Source organism: Nicotiana tomentosiformis, chromosome 3 (genome assembly GCF_000390325.3).
Source record: "Nicotiana tomentosiformis chromosome 3, ASM39032v3, whole genome shotgun sequence".
Lineage (NCBI taxonomy): Eukaryota > Viridiplantae > Streptophyta > Magnoliopsida > Solanales > Solanaceae > Nicotiana > Nicotiana tomentosiformis.
The window spans coordinates 15,496,722-15,512,137 of NC_090814.1; the positions used below are offsets into that span (position 1 = coordinate 15,496,722).

Here is a 15,416-nt window from a genome sequence, read left to right on the forward strand (position 1 = left end):
TCTGGGGAAGTGCATGGATGATCTCCACTTATTTGAGCCACCAATAAGTATTTATTCAATCAGTATTTCTCCAAACAAGAAAGAAGCAGGATAACTTCTATTATGTTTGTGAAAATCTGCACACTGAAACCAAGCAACCTAGTTTGGATAAATTAGCTCAGCATTTCAAGTGATCCTAATTCCAGTAGATGATACTAATATGTCTGAGGCTACCAGTACAGGCATCTTCAATCAACGAAATTCCTGATAACCAAACACTTTGAAGAGCTGATCACTTCACAATAAGCAGAAATCCTGAGAGCTGTGGTTATTAAATTTGTAAATCATTGACAACTGATACATGTGGTTTCTGTAGGTACTGTTTCCTTCCTTCTACTAAATGGCTGACAGCTGCTTTAGGAGTCCATTAGAAAACTCTACCCCATTATATGCAAGAGCCACAATGCAAATATCAAGCTCTCAAGGAACATCCTCCACTGGAAGACATTCACTCTGCATGTAACTGGCGGAAAAGCTCTAGTGCATCTTCATCTAATCGCTGTTGAGCATAGCCTGAGATTAAAGCAGTACGGGAGACAACAACTCTTTGTGGCAGGCCTTCAAGAACACATCGAACATCATGAACTTTGCCAGCTTTGGCATACATATCAAGGAGTAAACTTTAATATATACATGTGATTCAAAAGGACTCTTGACCACAAGACACTAAAGACAGTGGATTTTTCTGGTTATGATCTAACTAAAAGGACCAAAAATGAAAGCTTCCAGGAGTGAACCCAATTGATTACCATACTTTTTTAACATTAAGTGGTCCACTAAATTCATGCCATTCATTACAATTATCTTACAAAATCGACTGAATGATTCAAAAGAAGTAAGAATTTCTCAAACAAGATTCCTTAGCTGAGAAATGCTTAACTTATTTAGGTCACTAATATACTTCAACTTATGTTCATTGAAGGGAAAACAAAATCAAGTTCTTCCTATTATCTCATAACAAGTTCATCAAATTGTAATTGTAAGTGCTAGTCTCGCTCTCTTCCTCATTGCCAATGTTGTTACCAGTTTTTAAAATAAATGGTAAAGACAACAGGAGACAGTTCCTACATAATCACACTTTCTTTTTCTTTAGACAACCAACACAAGAGAGCTCACGCTTATCAGTATTAACTTGTTAAAGTATAAAGTTTCCTTTTCAGCTAGATGCTATAAAATACAGTTTCAACTAAATTAACCAGTTTCTCAACTTAATTAACATGTTTCTAAGGTGCAAGAGTTTGTCTCTCTTGCAATGCAGAACTGCTATGAAGATATATATAGGTAAACGGTAAGTACTTTCCACAGAAATAAAAGCATCTCAACAAAAAGACGGAGAACTTCAGTGACATGCCCTCTCTGAGAATACCCGGAAATGAGACCAGTTACTTTCTCATTGAAGGAGAGAGTCAAACGCCTACTTAAACTAATGAAGATGCTGAAACTAAAAAGAGGAAGTTGACTAATAAAGCATGGCAATATTTTAGATTGGTGATTGTAATACTCGTAGAAAACAACTAAGAAATGGGGGAAAAGCTCTATGTTAGAACATATTGCTAGATGTCCCGATAAGCCAAAGAACTTGGAAAATGAGGGTGTCGTGGAGGTGATAATAGAATCCAACAAAATTATTTTGATCAAGATGTTTCACGTAGAGAATTTGCTCATGCCATCATTTTGCAGGAATATCTCCTGTCCATTATTTATCATATGGGGTTTAGGAAGTTCGTTGTTCAAAATGATTTCAAGGAATACAATCAAGAACGACATTACGAAGATTTTGACAATTAGAATAAAAAGTGTCTAAGTTATTGAAAACTACCACTAGCAGAATTGCTATAACAACTGATATATGGACTTCAGATAACAGCAAAAAGTGTGAGACTATTATCAGATAATTCATGGAGACTGCAGAGCCATATTCTGAGATTCGCATATGTTCCTACTCCACATGATAGAGATACTTCATGTAATGCACTACTTAATTGCTTGAGTGGATTCTTAAACGCAGAATATCTTATAACCGATCATTATAGCACAACAAAGGCTATGATAAAACCTTTATTAGATGAGAAACTTAGTAAAAGTAATTTGTTGTTGATGGGTCGATTGTTTCATGTGTATAGTGTTGAACATATTTTTGATTGCACAACAAGGGCTTAAGGCAATAGGAGATAATATTAGCAACGTGCATGAATACTAGATAAAATCACCAGCTATGTTGCTTGGACTCTCCAAAATGTGCGTGCCGGATCCTCCAAAAGTAGTGCATTTTTGGAGGATCCGACATGGGTGTGCCAGCATTTTTGGAGAGTCCGCGCAACATAGGTCACCAGGCATAATTGAAAGGTTTGAAGGAGCCACATGTTTTCTACACAATTCTTGTAACAAAAGTTTTACTCCCTCGTTTCAATTTAAGTATCTTACTTATTTTTTAGCATGTTTCATTTCAATTTAAGTATCTTACTTTCTTTTTAGTATGTTTAAAAAAGAATGCCTCTTTTTAAATTTGGTAACTCTCCAATTCCAACATTTTACATGGCATGTTTAAGACCACACGATTCAAAAGTATTCCTTTTTTTTTTATTTTGATAACCGTGGTGTCCGGGCCAGCTTGCGCGCACCTCGACTAATTCCACGGGATACCTGCCACCTCCCACCAGCAACAGGTACCAGGTAACTCTATCCACCAAGGCTTGGATAGATGGGAAGAAATCACCTAGTATTTGCCTCCGCTGGGATTTGAACCTGAAACTTCATGGTTCTCACCCACTTCATTGACCACTAGGCCACACCCTTGGGTGCAAGTATTTCTTATTTTCTCAAACTTCATACCTAGTCAAACTAAGACAGTTAAATTGAAACGAAGGGGTTATATAATTGCCCTACTCGTTGGTAGTCAACATATTAGTGTTGAGAACAACCATAGATTCAGAAGTTGAGTCTAACTAATGGGCAATAGAGTGAAGTCGAAGATGTTTGTGACAAGTTGAAGCTCTTTTACCATATTATTGAACAATTTTCAGGAGTTAACCATCCAACTTCAAGTCAATACTTTTCAAAGATTGTGGAGTTAAGCTAGAATTAGATGCATGGGTATCTATTCTCATGGGACGTAAAAATATACACATACATACAAGAAGCCTTTCTTCTTGCAAGAAATCTACAAAAAAAATCAAAGAATTAAAGCTCTTCACACATGCTTATAAATCTCGCTTAACAAGTTTTTAAAAAGTACCGACTTGAAATCGGATATTGGAGTCATGAAAATTGTTCAATGATATGGTAAAAGAGCTTCAACTTATTACAAACATCTTTTGCTTCACTCCATTGTCCATCGGTTGGAAAACACTAATGATTGGTGTCAATTAGACTTAACTTTTGAAACACCTCTTTATATTCTATGGTTCTCAACATTAGATATATTGAGTTCCTACAACAACTTTTTATTACAAGAATTGTATAGTAAATCCCAGACCCAACTTGTGGAATTATACTGGGCTTGTTGTAACTGTGTAGTAAATATGCGAATTCTTCAAACGCCTCAATTCTCCCTGATGACCTTATCCAGTATGAAACACGGTCACACATGTTACTAATACTATCTCCTATAACCTTTAGCCCTTCTTGCACAATCAAATTCAAACATGTGCAACATAATGCACATGAAACACTCAACCCATCAATAATAAATCTTTTTTACAAAGTTTCTCATCTAATAAGATTCTCATCATGACATTTCCGCTAAAATTATCAATTGTAATGGTTGATATTCCCGGTTCAAGAATTCACTAATACAAACAATTAAGCAATACATAACACAAAGTAGCCTTACCGTATGGAGAAGGAATATGAAAGCTCATAAAATGGCTTTGACGTCTCCATGAATCCTTAATAAAATGTCAGATAATAGCCACAAACCCTTTTTGTTGTTACATACAGTCCACATATCAATTGTTATTGCACTTCTACTAGTGGTGCTTTTCAGTAACTTAGAAGTTTTTTATTTCACATTGTCAATAATATTCGGAATGTCAATCATGATTGTATTCGTTCAAACCGTTTTGAACAATGGCCAAAGACTAGCAACAAACTTCCTAAATCCCACATGATCAACAATGGGCAATGGATACTCAGAAAAAATGATGGCATGAACATGTTCTCTACGTGAAACATCTTGATCAAAATAATTTTGTTGGCTACCATTATCAGCCCCCAACTACCCTTACTATCCAAGTTTTGTCGCTTATTAGGACATCTAGCAATATGGTCTAATATCTAGCTTGTCCCACTTTTCCTAGTTGTCATGATACGAGTATTACAATACTAACAATCACCAAAGAAAACACCATTGATCATCAGCAATCTAAAATGTTGTGCTTTAAAAGTCAATTTCTTATTTTTAGTTCCAATAACTTTGTTAGCTTGAGTCGGTCTTTGGCTCTCATCTTCAATGGGAAAAGTACTAGAAGATGAAACCATTGAATTTTCTTCATCTTGAGACTCCATACTTATCTATAAACACATAAACACAAGAAAAGAGAATTTAATAATGACAATCAAATTAACAACCCCATTCAACCATATAACGAACTTCGACACAACCTCTGATTCAAATACACTCAATAATGACAATCAAATTAACAACAATCTATGCAAATCCAGAAAAATATTACTTACTTGGAAACCAAAAAATTAAAAATCTTTGAGTTAAGGCAGTCAACAAGAAATAAAAAAATGCAGGGTTTCTTCCAAGTTCGTTCCTGAGACAAATACAAGATCAGCTTCACGGTTTTAGCAGCCAACTTCAGCTTCTGCTCAACAATTTGTTGGTTGTATGTTTGTTGTTTGCATTTTGTGTATTTTCATGATAGTGAATGCATGTATAAATAATTTAATGGTTTAACCCAAACAATCAAAGAGGCACAAAAGAGATCCTAGATGATGAAAGCCTAACATCTCTCGTCAGAAACAATTGTGGATTCAAACAAGTTAGATTCGGAAAATTTTCTGTAATAATAGGAAAAAGAAGAACGAAGTAGTAGAGTTAGACTATTACCAGCAAGACAGCGAGATGGCGAGACCAAAGGCAAAGAGGGATGGAGAAACCAGAGAGCAGAGAGAGAATGAGACTGTGAGAGTCGAGAACAGTGCAGCTGTAATAGGCAAAAATCTACGGAGACCAGAGAAACAGAGAAGGAAGTAGTAGGTCTAGATGTGTAGTTCAAAAGAAAGGGGTCTTAACCCGCAACCGCTTTGCCCTCTCTGATTTTAAGAAAATTGTTTGCCCCCGCACCGCCCCCGCACCGCACCGCATTCATACTTCACCTCATTTAACCCGCACCACCCCATTGCCATCCCTAACGATATGTTTTATCCCATCCTCCCATTGGGCAGAAAATTCAGCAAGACTGGAATTCTTTTACCAGTAGTCTCCATATGGATATACCCAATAAATCATCAAACTGAGCTGTGCCTCTTGCAACTGATTCTCCTTCACAGCTCTACCTTGGGAACATGGGTCAGCTCTGACAGCCAGCAGAGTTCCATGGATTTTCACTTGAATATGCTTTCTAAGGATGTGCAGAGTAGTTCATAAGCCAAAGCTAGTTGTCCTAGCAGCATTTTCTTTCTTTTTTTCACTTCTCATCCATGTCAAACAAGACACACAACCTAAAAATCAGGAATATAAGTACATTACCTGATCCTTACTGCTAATTCCACTACATTTTGCTATAACCTTCTCTGTTTCATGGATAAGATCAGGACCAATCCAGCTTTTTCCGGATTCCTTTACAATGGCCCGTTCGTTTATCATCTCTCTTACACTTCTTGCATCTTCCCACCTTCCTGCCGATGCATACAAGTTCGAAAGGATCACATAAGTTCCAGAATTTTCTGGCTCTATCTTTAAAAGTTGTTTGGCTACAATTTCACCAATATCAACACACAGGTGAGCCCAGCAAGCACCTAAAAGTGAACCCAGAATTGCAGCAGTTGGTGGAAAAGGCATCTCTCTGATGAATTGAAAGGCCCTTTCTACTTGGCCAGCTCGACTTAGCAAATCAACCACACAACCATAGTGCTCAATGCTAACCTCGACCCTGTCTTTGCCAATACTTATTTCATTGAAAATCTGTACACCTTTATCCTCCATTCCTCCGTGGCTGCAACCAGATAACACAGCCAAAAGAGTGATGCCATCAGGCTTGATCTTGTTTTCTTCTCTCATCATTTCAAAGAGCTCAACTACCTCTTTTCCCATCCCATGTTTACTGTAACCAACAAGCATGGCATTCCAGGAGCTCACAGTTTTTTCAGACATTTGATTGAATACCCTCCTTGAATAAGCGAGGTTTCCACACTTCGAGTACATATCAACGAGAGAATTCTGAAGCACCGCGTAGAAGGGTAGTTCCAATCGAATAATATGGGCATGCAATTGTCTACCTAGTTCCACTGCAGCAAGTCCAGATAAGGCCGTTAATACACTAGCATATGTAACATAGTTGGAAGACATTCCCTCTGCTTGTAACTTGCGGAAAAGCTCTAGTGCCTCTTCATCTAGTCCCTGTTGAGCGTAGCCTGAGATTATAGCAGTACAAGAGACAACATCTCTTTCTGGCAGGCGTTCAAAAACATCTCGAGCATCATGGACTTTGCCAGCTTTGGCATACATATCAAGGAGTGAGCTTCCCACATATATATGTGATTCAAAAGGGCTCTTGACCACAAGACAATGGACTTGTCTCCCAAAATGAAACCCAACGGCACCAATACATGATGTAAGCACGGTTGCAAATGTAAACTCATTTGGCTCAGTACCTGCAAACTTTTCTGGTTATAATCTACTCAAAGGAGGAAAAAAAAAGGTTACTCAGTAAATGAAGCTGTAAAGAGTGAACCTAATGGTTTACCTTACTTTCTAACCTTAAGAAATACAATAAAATGCAAGTAATTGTTTAAAATCATCTTACAAGACCAACTGAATAATTCTAAGGAAGAAAGAACTTTTTTAAACTTGACCCCTTTACTAAGAAATTCTGAAGTTATTTAGGCAACTAATAGACTTCAACTTATTGTAATTGAAGAGGATAACAAAATCAAACTCTTCCTATTATCTCATCACAAGTTTCATTTAAATTTAAGTGCTGGCCTCTCTCTCATTCATTACCAATATTGTCACCAGTTTCTAAAATAAATGGTAAACACAAAAGGAGACAATACCTACATATCCACTCTTCCTTTTTCTTTTGAATCAACCAACACCAAGCCTCGTACTTACCAGTATTAACATGTTAACAGTTCATAGTTGTCTTTTTAGCTAGATGGTACAAAATACATTTTCTACTTAATTAACTAAGTAGTTTCAAATGTGCAAAAGCGTGTTTGATATGAAGATATATGCCTAAATTTGTAAGTACTTCTCAAAGTAATAGATGTACCTGATCTCAACATCTGAACAAAAAGATGGAGAGCTTCAGAGACATACCCTTTCTGAGAATACCCAGAAATAAGAGCAGTCCAAGAAACAACATTTCTCTCAGGCATTTCATCAAACACCCACCTAGCATCATCTAAAAGCTCACATTTTATGTAGAAAACGATCAGCCTTGTTCTGAGGTAGACTGGAGGTTGATAATGGGTTTTGATCATGTGGGTATGTACCCTTTGGCCTTCTCTTATAGCCCTTTGGTTTATACATTGGTTTAACAGAGTATCGTATTCCTTGAATTTCACTTCAAGGCCTCGTTTGGCCATTTCAAATAAGGCTTCTGATAGGAGACCATCGGAGCTTAGAGCTACAAGAGTTGAAGTACTTGACGGACATGAGCAGAAGAAAGTTGGCGTCTGGTGGTAAAAAGATGACTTTTTCATTATGGATGAAAATACATGCTTCATTGTACAGAAAAATAGAGTTGTTTTTCTCACCATGTTTTTGGGGAAGGTAGGAGCCATGAGACTTTGTTATTATGCATATTAATGTATAATATATTTTGGTTTTTACCACACAAGTGTGTAGGGGAAAATTGTACTCCAAATATGTGATATTATTTGTTTTTAGTCTTTTTATGTACTCGGACATCTAAATCATTTTCTCAAACAAAAGTACTCTTCGGTTATTATTTTTAATTAAAATGTCAGAAATTTAAAAACGAAAAGATAAGTACATAGTAGAGGTCAGCTTAATGTAATCCAAAAACACAAAGTTAAAAGATTTGGGTTGTGCTCGTGCATGCAACTTTAAATACTCGTCTTTTTTCAACATCAACTTAAACATTAATGCCACTTCGTAAAATTTGAACTCCATACCAAAATCCAGAGTGTCCTGGGTCCAATATTTTTATGTCACATCAGTATAACATTCTCAAGTTAATATTTTTATATAACACCAACATCTCTATTCTACATAGAATGTGAGAAAGCAAATGCTAAGAGGTACAACGAGGAGCAGCCCTTCAACTGCGGCAAATCCAAATCAACATCACTTTGCATTCATCATTTGCACATAAATCATTTATGTTTTGGAAAATGGAGGGGTGTTTTGCAGCTTTATTTTTCAGAAGAACAAATTTTACTCGCTGCATCCTATTAATCCCTCATTGTTGGTAAGATCTGGAGTAGAAATTGAGCATAGAAATGTTATTTACAGTCGATGGCCTGAAATCCAAAGGATTATTCCACCTCATTGATTCATCATTAGACCATTTCATGACTACATTTTCGAAAACCAAACCATCGATATGCTCCATCATGACTCCAGCAGTTTGGTGTTTTACAAGTTCTTGGCATCCTGGCCTGTAATCCACCCAACCATCTGGATATTTTGTCCATCTCTTGTATGTTAGGTTCATGTTTATGAACTTCAGATTGCTCAGGACTCCACCTCCTGAACCCGATAAGAAGATGCCGTTTTCAGATGTTGATGTGATATTAACAAATAGCAAATTGGAGATTGAACCCGCTTTTGAAGTTGCATCTCTTGGACAGGTTGTCACATAAATAGGCTCTGCTCTTCCCCACCATGATGGGTGGTAATATCTTGTGCTGATGTTTATGTTTGAGAAGGTGATGTCGCTAACATTTCCTGCTCGGCAAATAATCAATTAAGACAATGCAATACTGAAATTTGAGAAAGCAAGATAGGGAAATAGAGGTATAAATGCATGAGAGAAACATAACAATTAAGAGTTGGTAATTTGTTTTGCAAGATCAAATAAAAGGGTAAAAAACCCCAAGCCGAGGGTCTGTCGGAAACAGTCTCTCTACCTTCACAAGGTAGGGGGGGTAAGGCCGCGTACACACTACCTTCCCCAGACCCCAGTTGTGGAATTACACTGAGTTTGTTGTTATTGTTGTTGCAAAGAAAAAGGTAAAAGGCAAAGGTTTAACAGCATTGTACAATCTAGTGCTTATGTTCAGGTAGGTAGGAGAATCATTTCAAGTATGTCAAACAAACAGCTAAATACAAGAAAACTAAGAGCTTAACTGAACTAGGCTTGTATTTGATATCCTGAGACACAAACCAAACCAATTGATCGACTACTTTCAGTAAAGTTAAGCAGTCAAATCATCTAAGTTCTGATTGCAATTTAGGATTTTAGTTGCACTAAGCTGTTTGGTATTGCCATGACTAGTTCCTGGCAACTATAACAAGGTTTCAAGGAATTAAGTTGGCACAACACTGAGGCTTGTACCTAAGAAACCAAAATGGAACGATTAAAGCATCAGAACACTAGAAGGTTTAAGTTTTAATTCTGCTTCTACTGCATGAAAAAAATGTACTCATGAAATGCAAGTGTAAAACACGGAGCAAAGTTAGACACAAGTAAAAGTTTGTATATTAATATATCGACTGTCATTCTAGCAGAAAAGAACCAAAGGTGAATACCTCCATCACGAATTTGCAGAGCGAGGCCTCTATGAGATTCAAAAATTGTAATGTTGTCAAATAAGAAATTCTTGAACGTGTAAAAGCTAGCGCTTCCAAGTTTGATGGCAGAAGATTTTGTTCGAATCCAGCAGTTTGTTGCTGTGAGGTTGTGGACAGGTCCAGTTGATGACTTTGGACAGATAGCATCATCTCCTGTGTTTATGTTGCATCTGGTGATGACCGTATTGTTAGAGTCCTCTATGTCTATACCATCGTTATTAGGTGAATTGAAGTCCCCATATATTGTTACATCACTGATTGACGTGTTATCGCTTCGTACAAGATGCAAACTGCAACATCACACCATTAGTTGGATTCTTGAAATAATTTCAGAACAGGGAAAGGGATAGAGAATGAAATTTGAAAACAACAAATTTTAAAAGATTGACCTCTAAGGGGAAGAAAAAGAAGATTAAAGGTTGATTTCATGCAACATAAGCTTATATCCATCATCAACCCTTGACTAAACTGGTCATTGGTTTGAACTTTCCTACATATTAAAGGTGTAGATAATCAAAAAACCAAATTGCATTTTTGTGAGAACAAGCTAAATCTTCAGATTGTTCTCATTAATAGCTAGTAATTTATAATTCTGGACATGTCACATGCCCCTGGATCTTTGAAATAAAAATTGAGATATTCAATGATTCCTATTTCGTGAGTTCCAATTGACCAGGAGGTCACGAGTTTGAGCCGTAGAAACAACCTCTCGTAAAATTGCAGGGTAATGCTGCATACAATAGGCATTTGTGGTCCGGCACTTCCCTGGACCCCGCGCATAGCGAGAGCTTAATGCACCGTTTTTCTTTCTATTTTGAAATTCTAAAACATTGACACAAATTTATTTTTATACAACATTCATAACTTTCAATAATTTAAATTCATGTTTTAACTTTGATGCAGTATTTGCTCTCTTTTCAATTACTACTTTAATATTCTCTTCCATCAATATTACTATATTATAAAATTCAAATTAATATCTTCAACTCTATATATGGTCAAACACAATTACATAAAATGAAAGAGATGGAATAAAATGCAACTTAAATTTTGGCTATACACTATATAGAAAACCGTCTGTTTTATTTTTGGATAATTACATGAGTCAATTAGTTTTTTTGACTCTTTACAAACTTGTTTTTAGTTTTATGCCTCTACCTTTTTTTTTTTTTACACATGTAAAATTTATTTTTACACGTAAGAGATCAGTATTTTACACTTATTTTCTTAAATTCAAAATTGTAAAGGGGATAAAGTGGGTGCATCACTTAAAAGATTAAAAAAAAACCTAGAGTAGCCGATACGACCCTAAGCTTGTAAAATATAAATGACAATGATTTAAATTATTATATTAATTTTTTATAATATTCCCTGATTCCTTCAGTCAAATGAACCTCTTAGTTATCTTTCCGGTGGCAACCTCGTCAAATTTATCATTAAAAGCAAAAATTGATTAAATTTTAAAGTTATAGAAAGTTAACCCAAAAGAGAAAAGTTCCTATTTACCTCCCCCAGAAAATAATTACACTACTAAACTTTTTCACTAGGAAGCAACTTTAGCCAGACCAAAAGTGTTAAGAGCACGCACCACCAATAAGCAGGTTCGATGAGTCTGACATCGGAGATTTCAATATTCCGGCAGCCGATGAACCCTACCAACCTCGGCCTGCACTCATCCCCAAGGCAAGCTCCGGTGTGATTCCAGCTCACCATCACATTTTTCTTCTTATCAAATCTCTGCACAAACTTCAATCCCTGTCCGTTGATTTCTCCACCTCCGGTGATCCCTACATCCGCCGCATCCTCCGCCAGTACTACGTACCACTTGCTCTGCTCCTTCGGATAATCCTCCAACTTCGGCCCTCCCAAAATCGTCGCCTTCTTATGTATATCCAATACGACGCCGGATTTCAGGAATACTGTGGCCGTTAAGTAATTTCCCGGTGGGAAGATGACGTGGCATTGACGACGGTGTTTGGAAACCGCGGCTGAGCATGCGTTTATGGCTTTCTGGATTGGAACGGTGTCATAGTGTATGCCGTCGCCGGCGGCGCCGAATTTGGTGACGGAGATGGATAGGGGGTTGGGGTTTGATTGGAGGATGGAGAGTTGTGACGTGTAAGTGTATGATTGGGTAGTGAAAGATAAAGTGAGAAGTGAGAGGAGTAATTGAACCTGAAACATTTGTGCTTTTTTTGGAGAATGAAAATAATGATTTGATCGGAAAATGGAAAAGGAAATGAAAATTTTTAGTGTTGAGCCATTGACTACGAAATAGGATTACTTGTTTTTTTCTATTAGTATTTTCTTGGATAAGATTTGACTAATTAATTATTTGTTAACGATATTATAATATAATATTTGATAGTTTGATGACCATCAAGTCCCATGAGTCTATTCGAATGAGATTTATAATGTTGATTATTAATGTTGTATGATTCCTTAATGAAAGTTAGTCAATGTTGCCGTTTTGGATTTTCTTTTTGCGTGCCGTGTGATCTGATCTCTTTATTCTATCGAGATAGAGCCGTATTATATACTAATCCCTCCGTCTCATATTAATAGTCGTGGTTATTAAAAATAATTATCTCAAATTATTTATTATTTTAAAAGTTTAAGACAAATCTGATTATTTTTTTTCCTTTTTTACCCTTAATAATAATTGTTGTTGAATATAGAAATAACACATAAATAAAATAAATATTCAATGAAGAGTGATTATATCTTATGACATAAATAAGGGTAGAATAGTCCAATCCCTTTCCTAAATAATATTTCTTAAGGGGCGTGTAGAAGAGAAACACGACACATTATTATTCTTTTTTCAATTTCTTTTTTTTTTGCCTTTTAACTATAGTCATATGTAGGGTGTTCATGATTCAGGTTGGATCGGTTTTTTCCTATAAAAAAAATATCAAACCAAGTAAGTCGGTTTTTCAAATATTATAACCAAACCAAACCAACTAAGTCAGTTTTTTCTCGATTCGGATTATGTCGGATTTTTGGTTATTTGTCGATTTTTTTTTAAATATAAGACATACACTACCAAACACATATTCTGGCGACTACATTTTCAATGTAACACTATCAAATCAATTGTCCTTTGAGAAATCTATCGTTTACCAAGATATATTGATGATAATTGAATCTGATAAATAATTTAAGGACTCAATTAAAAATAGATTATTTTTAACATGAAATGAATTCTTACACTTAACAGAAGAAAATTACCAATCAAACTAGAATGCAAAGATAAAAAATTGTACTAAAAGTGCAAACGATTAACATTTATGATAAAATTTTAGAAATTTTGTACAAAAATATACATATATATATAGGTGTAATAATAAATTTGAAATAACTACTTCTATAGTCGGTTTGGTTCGATTTTTTTTAAAACTTTTTTGATTAAAACCAAAATCAAACCAAATTTGATTAGTTTTTAAAATTCAAAACCAAAACCAAACCAAATCAAAAAGTATTGGTTTTTTGATCGGTTTGGTTTTGTTTTCGATTTGGTTCGATTTTTCGGGTTTTTATAAACACCCCTAGACTCATATGTATGATAGTAAAATTTATTCTTTTCCTTTCTCTTTTTTCTTTAGGATATGTGTTCCGGAAAAAAACTCAACCGTGCATAATATCCTCTCCTCCCGTAATTTTATGTCCATTATTTGTCCATGCACTTCCCACCTATAGAGTAAGCCTAAAAAATCAGTACTGCGACTTTTATACTATCCCGTTGCAATTTATGTGAACCTATTTCTTTTTTGATCTATTCCAAAAAGAATGATCCCTTTCTAAATTTGAAAACAATTAAGCTTAAATTTATAATTCTACCCTTAATGAAAAACTTTTATAATCACATAAATACTCTGGGCCCCTTTTTGACTTGTTTAGGATCACAAATTCCCAAAGTCTTCATTTATTTCTTAAATTCCGTATCCACTCAAACAGGTTCACATAAATTAGAATGGAGGAAGTACTTAATAGTTAATAGTTATGGATATTCATATATTTTTCAAAAACAAACATTTAACATTCTAATAAAATGAAAATCACATTCAAACTAATATTGTTTGAGATTTTCATAATAAAGATAATGTAAGTATTTGGTTTTAAAATATAATGAGGTATCTACAAATTAGTGGAGTGTTGATTGTAATCTACAAAAAATTGAGCACTTAGAAAGCTATAACAATTATTGATGCAAAGAAGGAAAAGTTCCCTTTCAAAAAACTAATGAGTCGCTGTACTACGAAAGAAAGAAAGTAAAAGGCACGCACCACCAAAGAGCAGGCTCGATGAGTCTGACATCGGAGATTTCGATATTCCGGCAGCCTATGAACCCTACCAACCTCGGCCTGCACTCATCCCCAAGGCAAGCTCCGGTGTGGTTCCAGCTCACCATTACATTTTTCTTCTCATCAAATCTCTGCACAAACTTCAATCCCTGTCCGTTGATTTCTCCACCTCCGGTAATCCCTACATCCGCCGCATCCTCCGCCAGCACTACATACCACCTGTTCCGCTCCTTCGGGTAATCCTCCAATCTCGGTCCTCCTAAAATTGTCGCATTCCGGTGAATATCCAGTAAGACGCCGGTTTTCAGGAATATAGTCGCCGTTAAGTACTTCCCCGGCGGGAAGATAACGTGGCATTGACGCCGGTTTTTGGAAACGGCTTCTGAGCATGCGTTTATGGCTTTCTGGATTGGAACGGTGTCGTAGTGTATGCCGTCGCCGGCGGCGCCGAATTTGGTGACGGAGATGGATAGGGAGTTGGGTTTTGATGGGAGGATGGAGAGTCCTGACGTGGAAGAATATGACTGGGTACTGAGAGATAAAGTGAGTAGTGAGAGGAGTAATTGAAGTTGAAACATTTTGTGTTTATCGGAGAATGAAAATGAAATGATTTGATCTGAAAATGGAATAAAAAAGTGGAGTGATTGACTACGATATGTATTTTGAGTTCAATATTCAAATTATCGCTCAATTATATAAAATTATTGAATAAAGTTATGGTTTTTTTGTTTATGTAAAAAAGTCATTTAATTATAACTATAACACTTAAAATGCCATTCAACCAGATTTTGCAATATATTTTATGGCAAATATTTACTTTACCCTCTAATTATCAATATTTATCATTTTTTACTTTTTCAATATGATAATATTTTTTTCTCCTTTTAATCTATATTATGGACTTGCTTATGCCCTATACAACAACATATTTAGTATATTCTCATATGTGGGAATGACTTGCATATACCCTATTGAAGATATAAATCTTTATTACAAATTTAAAAAATAAAAAAATAATTTTCAAACATATACAATGTTTTAATAATAAAAGGATGATCGTATATAATGTAATTAAAAATACATCTCTACTTTAAAAAACTATTTTTTTGTGCTACAACCTTACAAGTATGCAATGTGTTTTA

General features: G+C 35.6%; 2 protein-coding genes across 3 annotated transcripts; both read right to left on the minus strand.

Annotated features, from left to right (window-relative positions):
- LOC104108467 (putative pentatricopeptide repeat-containing protein At3g13770, mitochondrial) lies at positions 1-8,035 on the minus strand. The gene is made up of 3 exons (XM_018774940.3): positions 7,482-8,035; positions 5,096-6,861; positions 1-597 (listed from the first exon to the last, which is right to left on the minus strand). Exons 1-2 carry the CDS (start codon positions 7,993-7,995, stop codon positions 5,717-5,719), a joined length of 1,659 nt encoding a protein of 552 aa, XP_018630456.2. The 5' UTR covers positions 7,996-8,035; the 3' UTR covers positions 1-597; positions 5,096-5,716.
- Positions 8,036-8,309: 274 nt separating this feature from the next.
- On the minus strand, positions 8,310-14,930 carry LOC104108468 (probable polygalacturonase). Of its 2 annotated transcripts, XM_009617506.4 has the most exons (4): positions 14,494-14,928; positions 11,559-11,798; positions 9,929-10,260; positions 8,310-9,124 (listed from the first exon to the last, which is right to left on the minus strand). In XM_009617506.4, exons 1-4 carry the CDS (start codon positions 14,850-14,852, stop codon positions 8,637-8,639), a joined length of 1,419 nt encoding a protein of 472 aa, XP_009615801.1. In that variant the 5' UTR covers positions 14,853-14,928; the 3' UTR covers positions 8,310-8,636. The 2 variants fall into 2 exon arrangements, with proteins under 2 accessions (XP_009615801.1, XP_009615800.1); XM_009617505.4 differs by lacking the exon at positions 11,559-11,798 and having other exon boundaries at positions 14,257-14,930.
- Between the last annotated feature and the right edge of the window lie 486 nt (positions 14,931-15,416).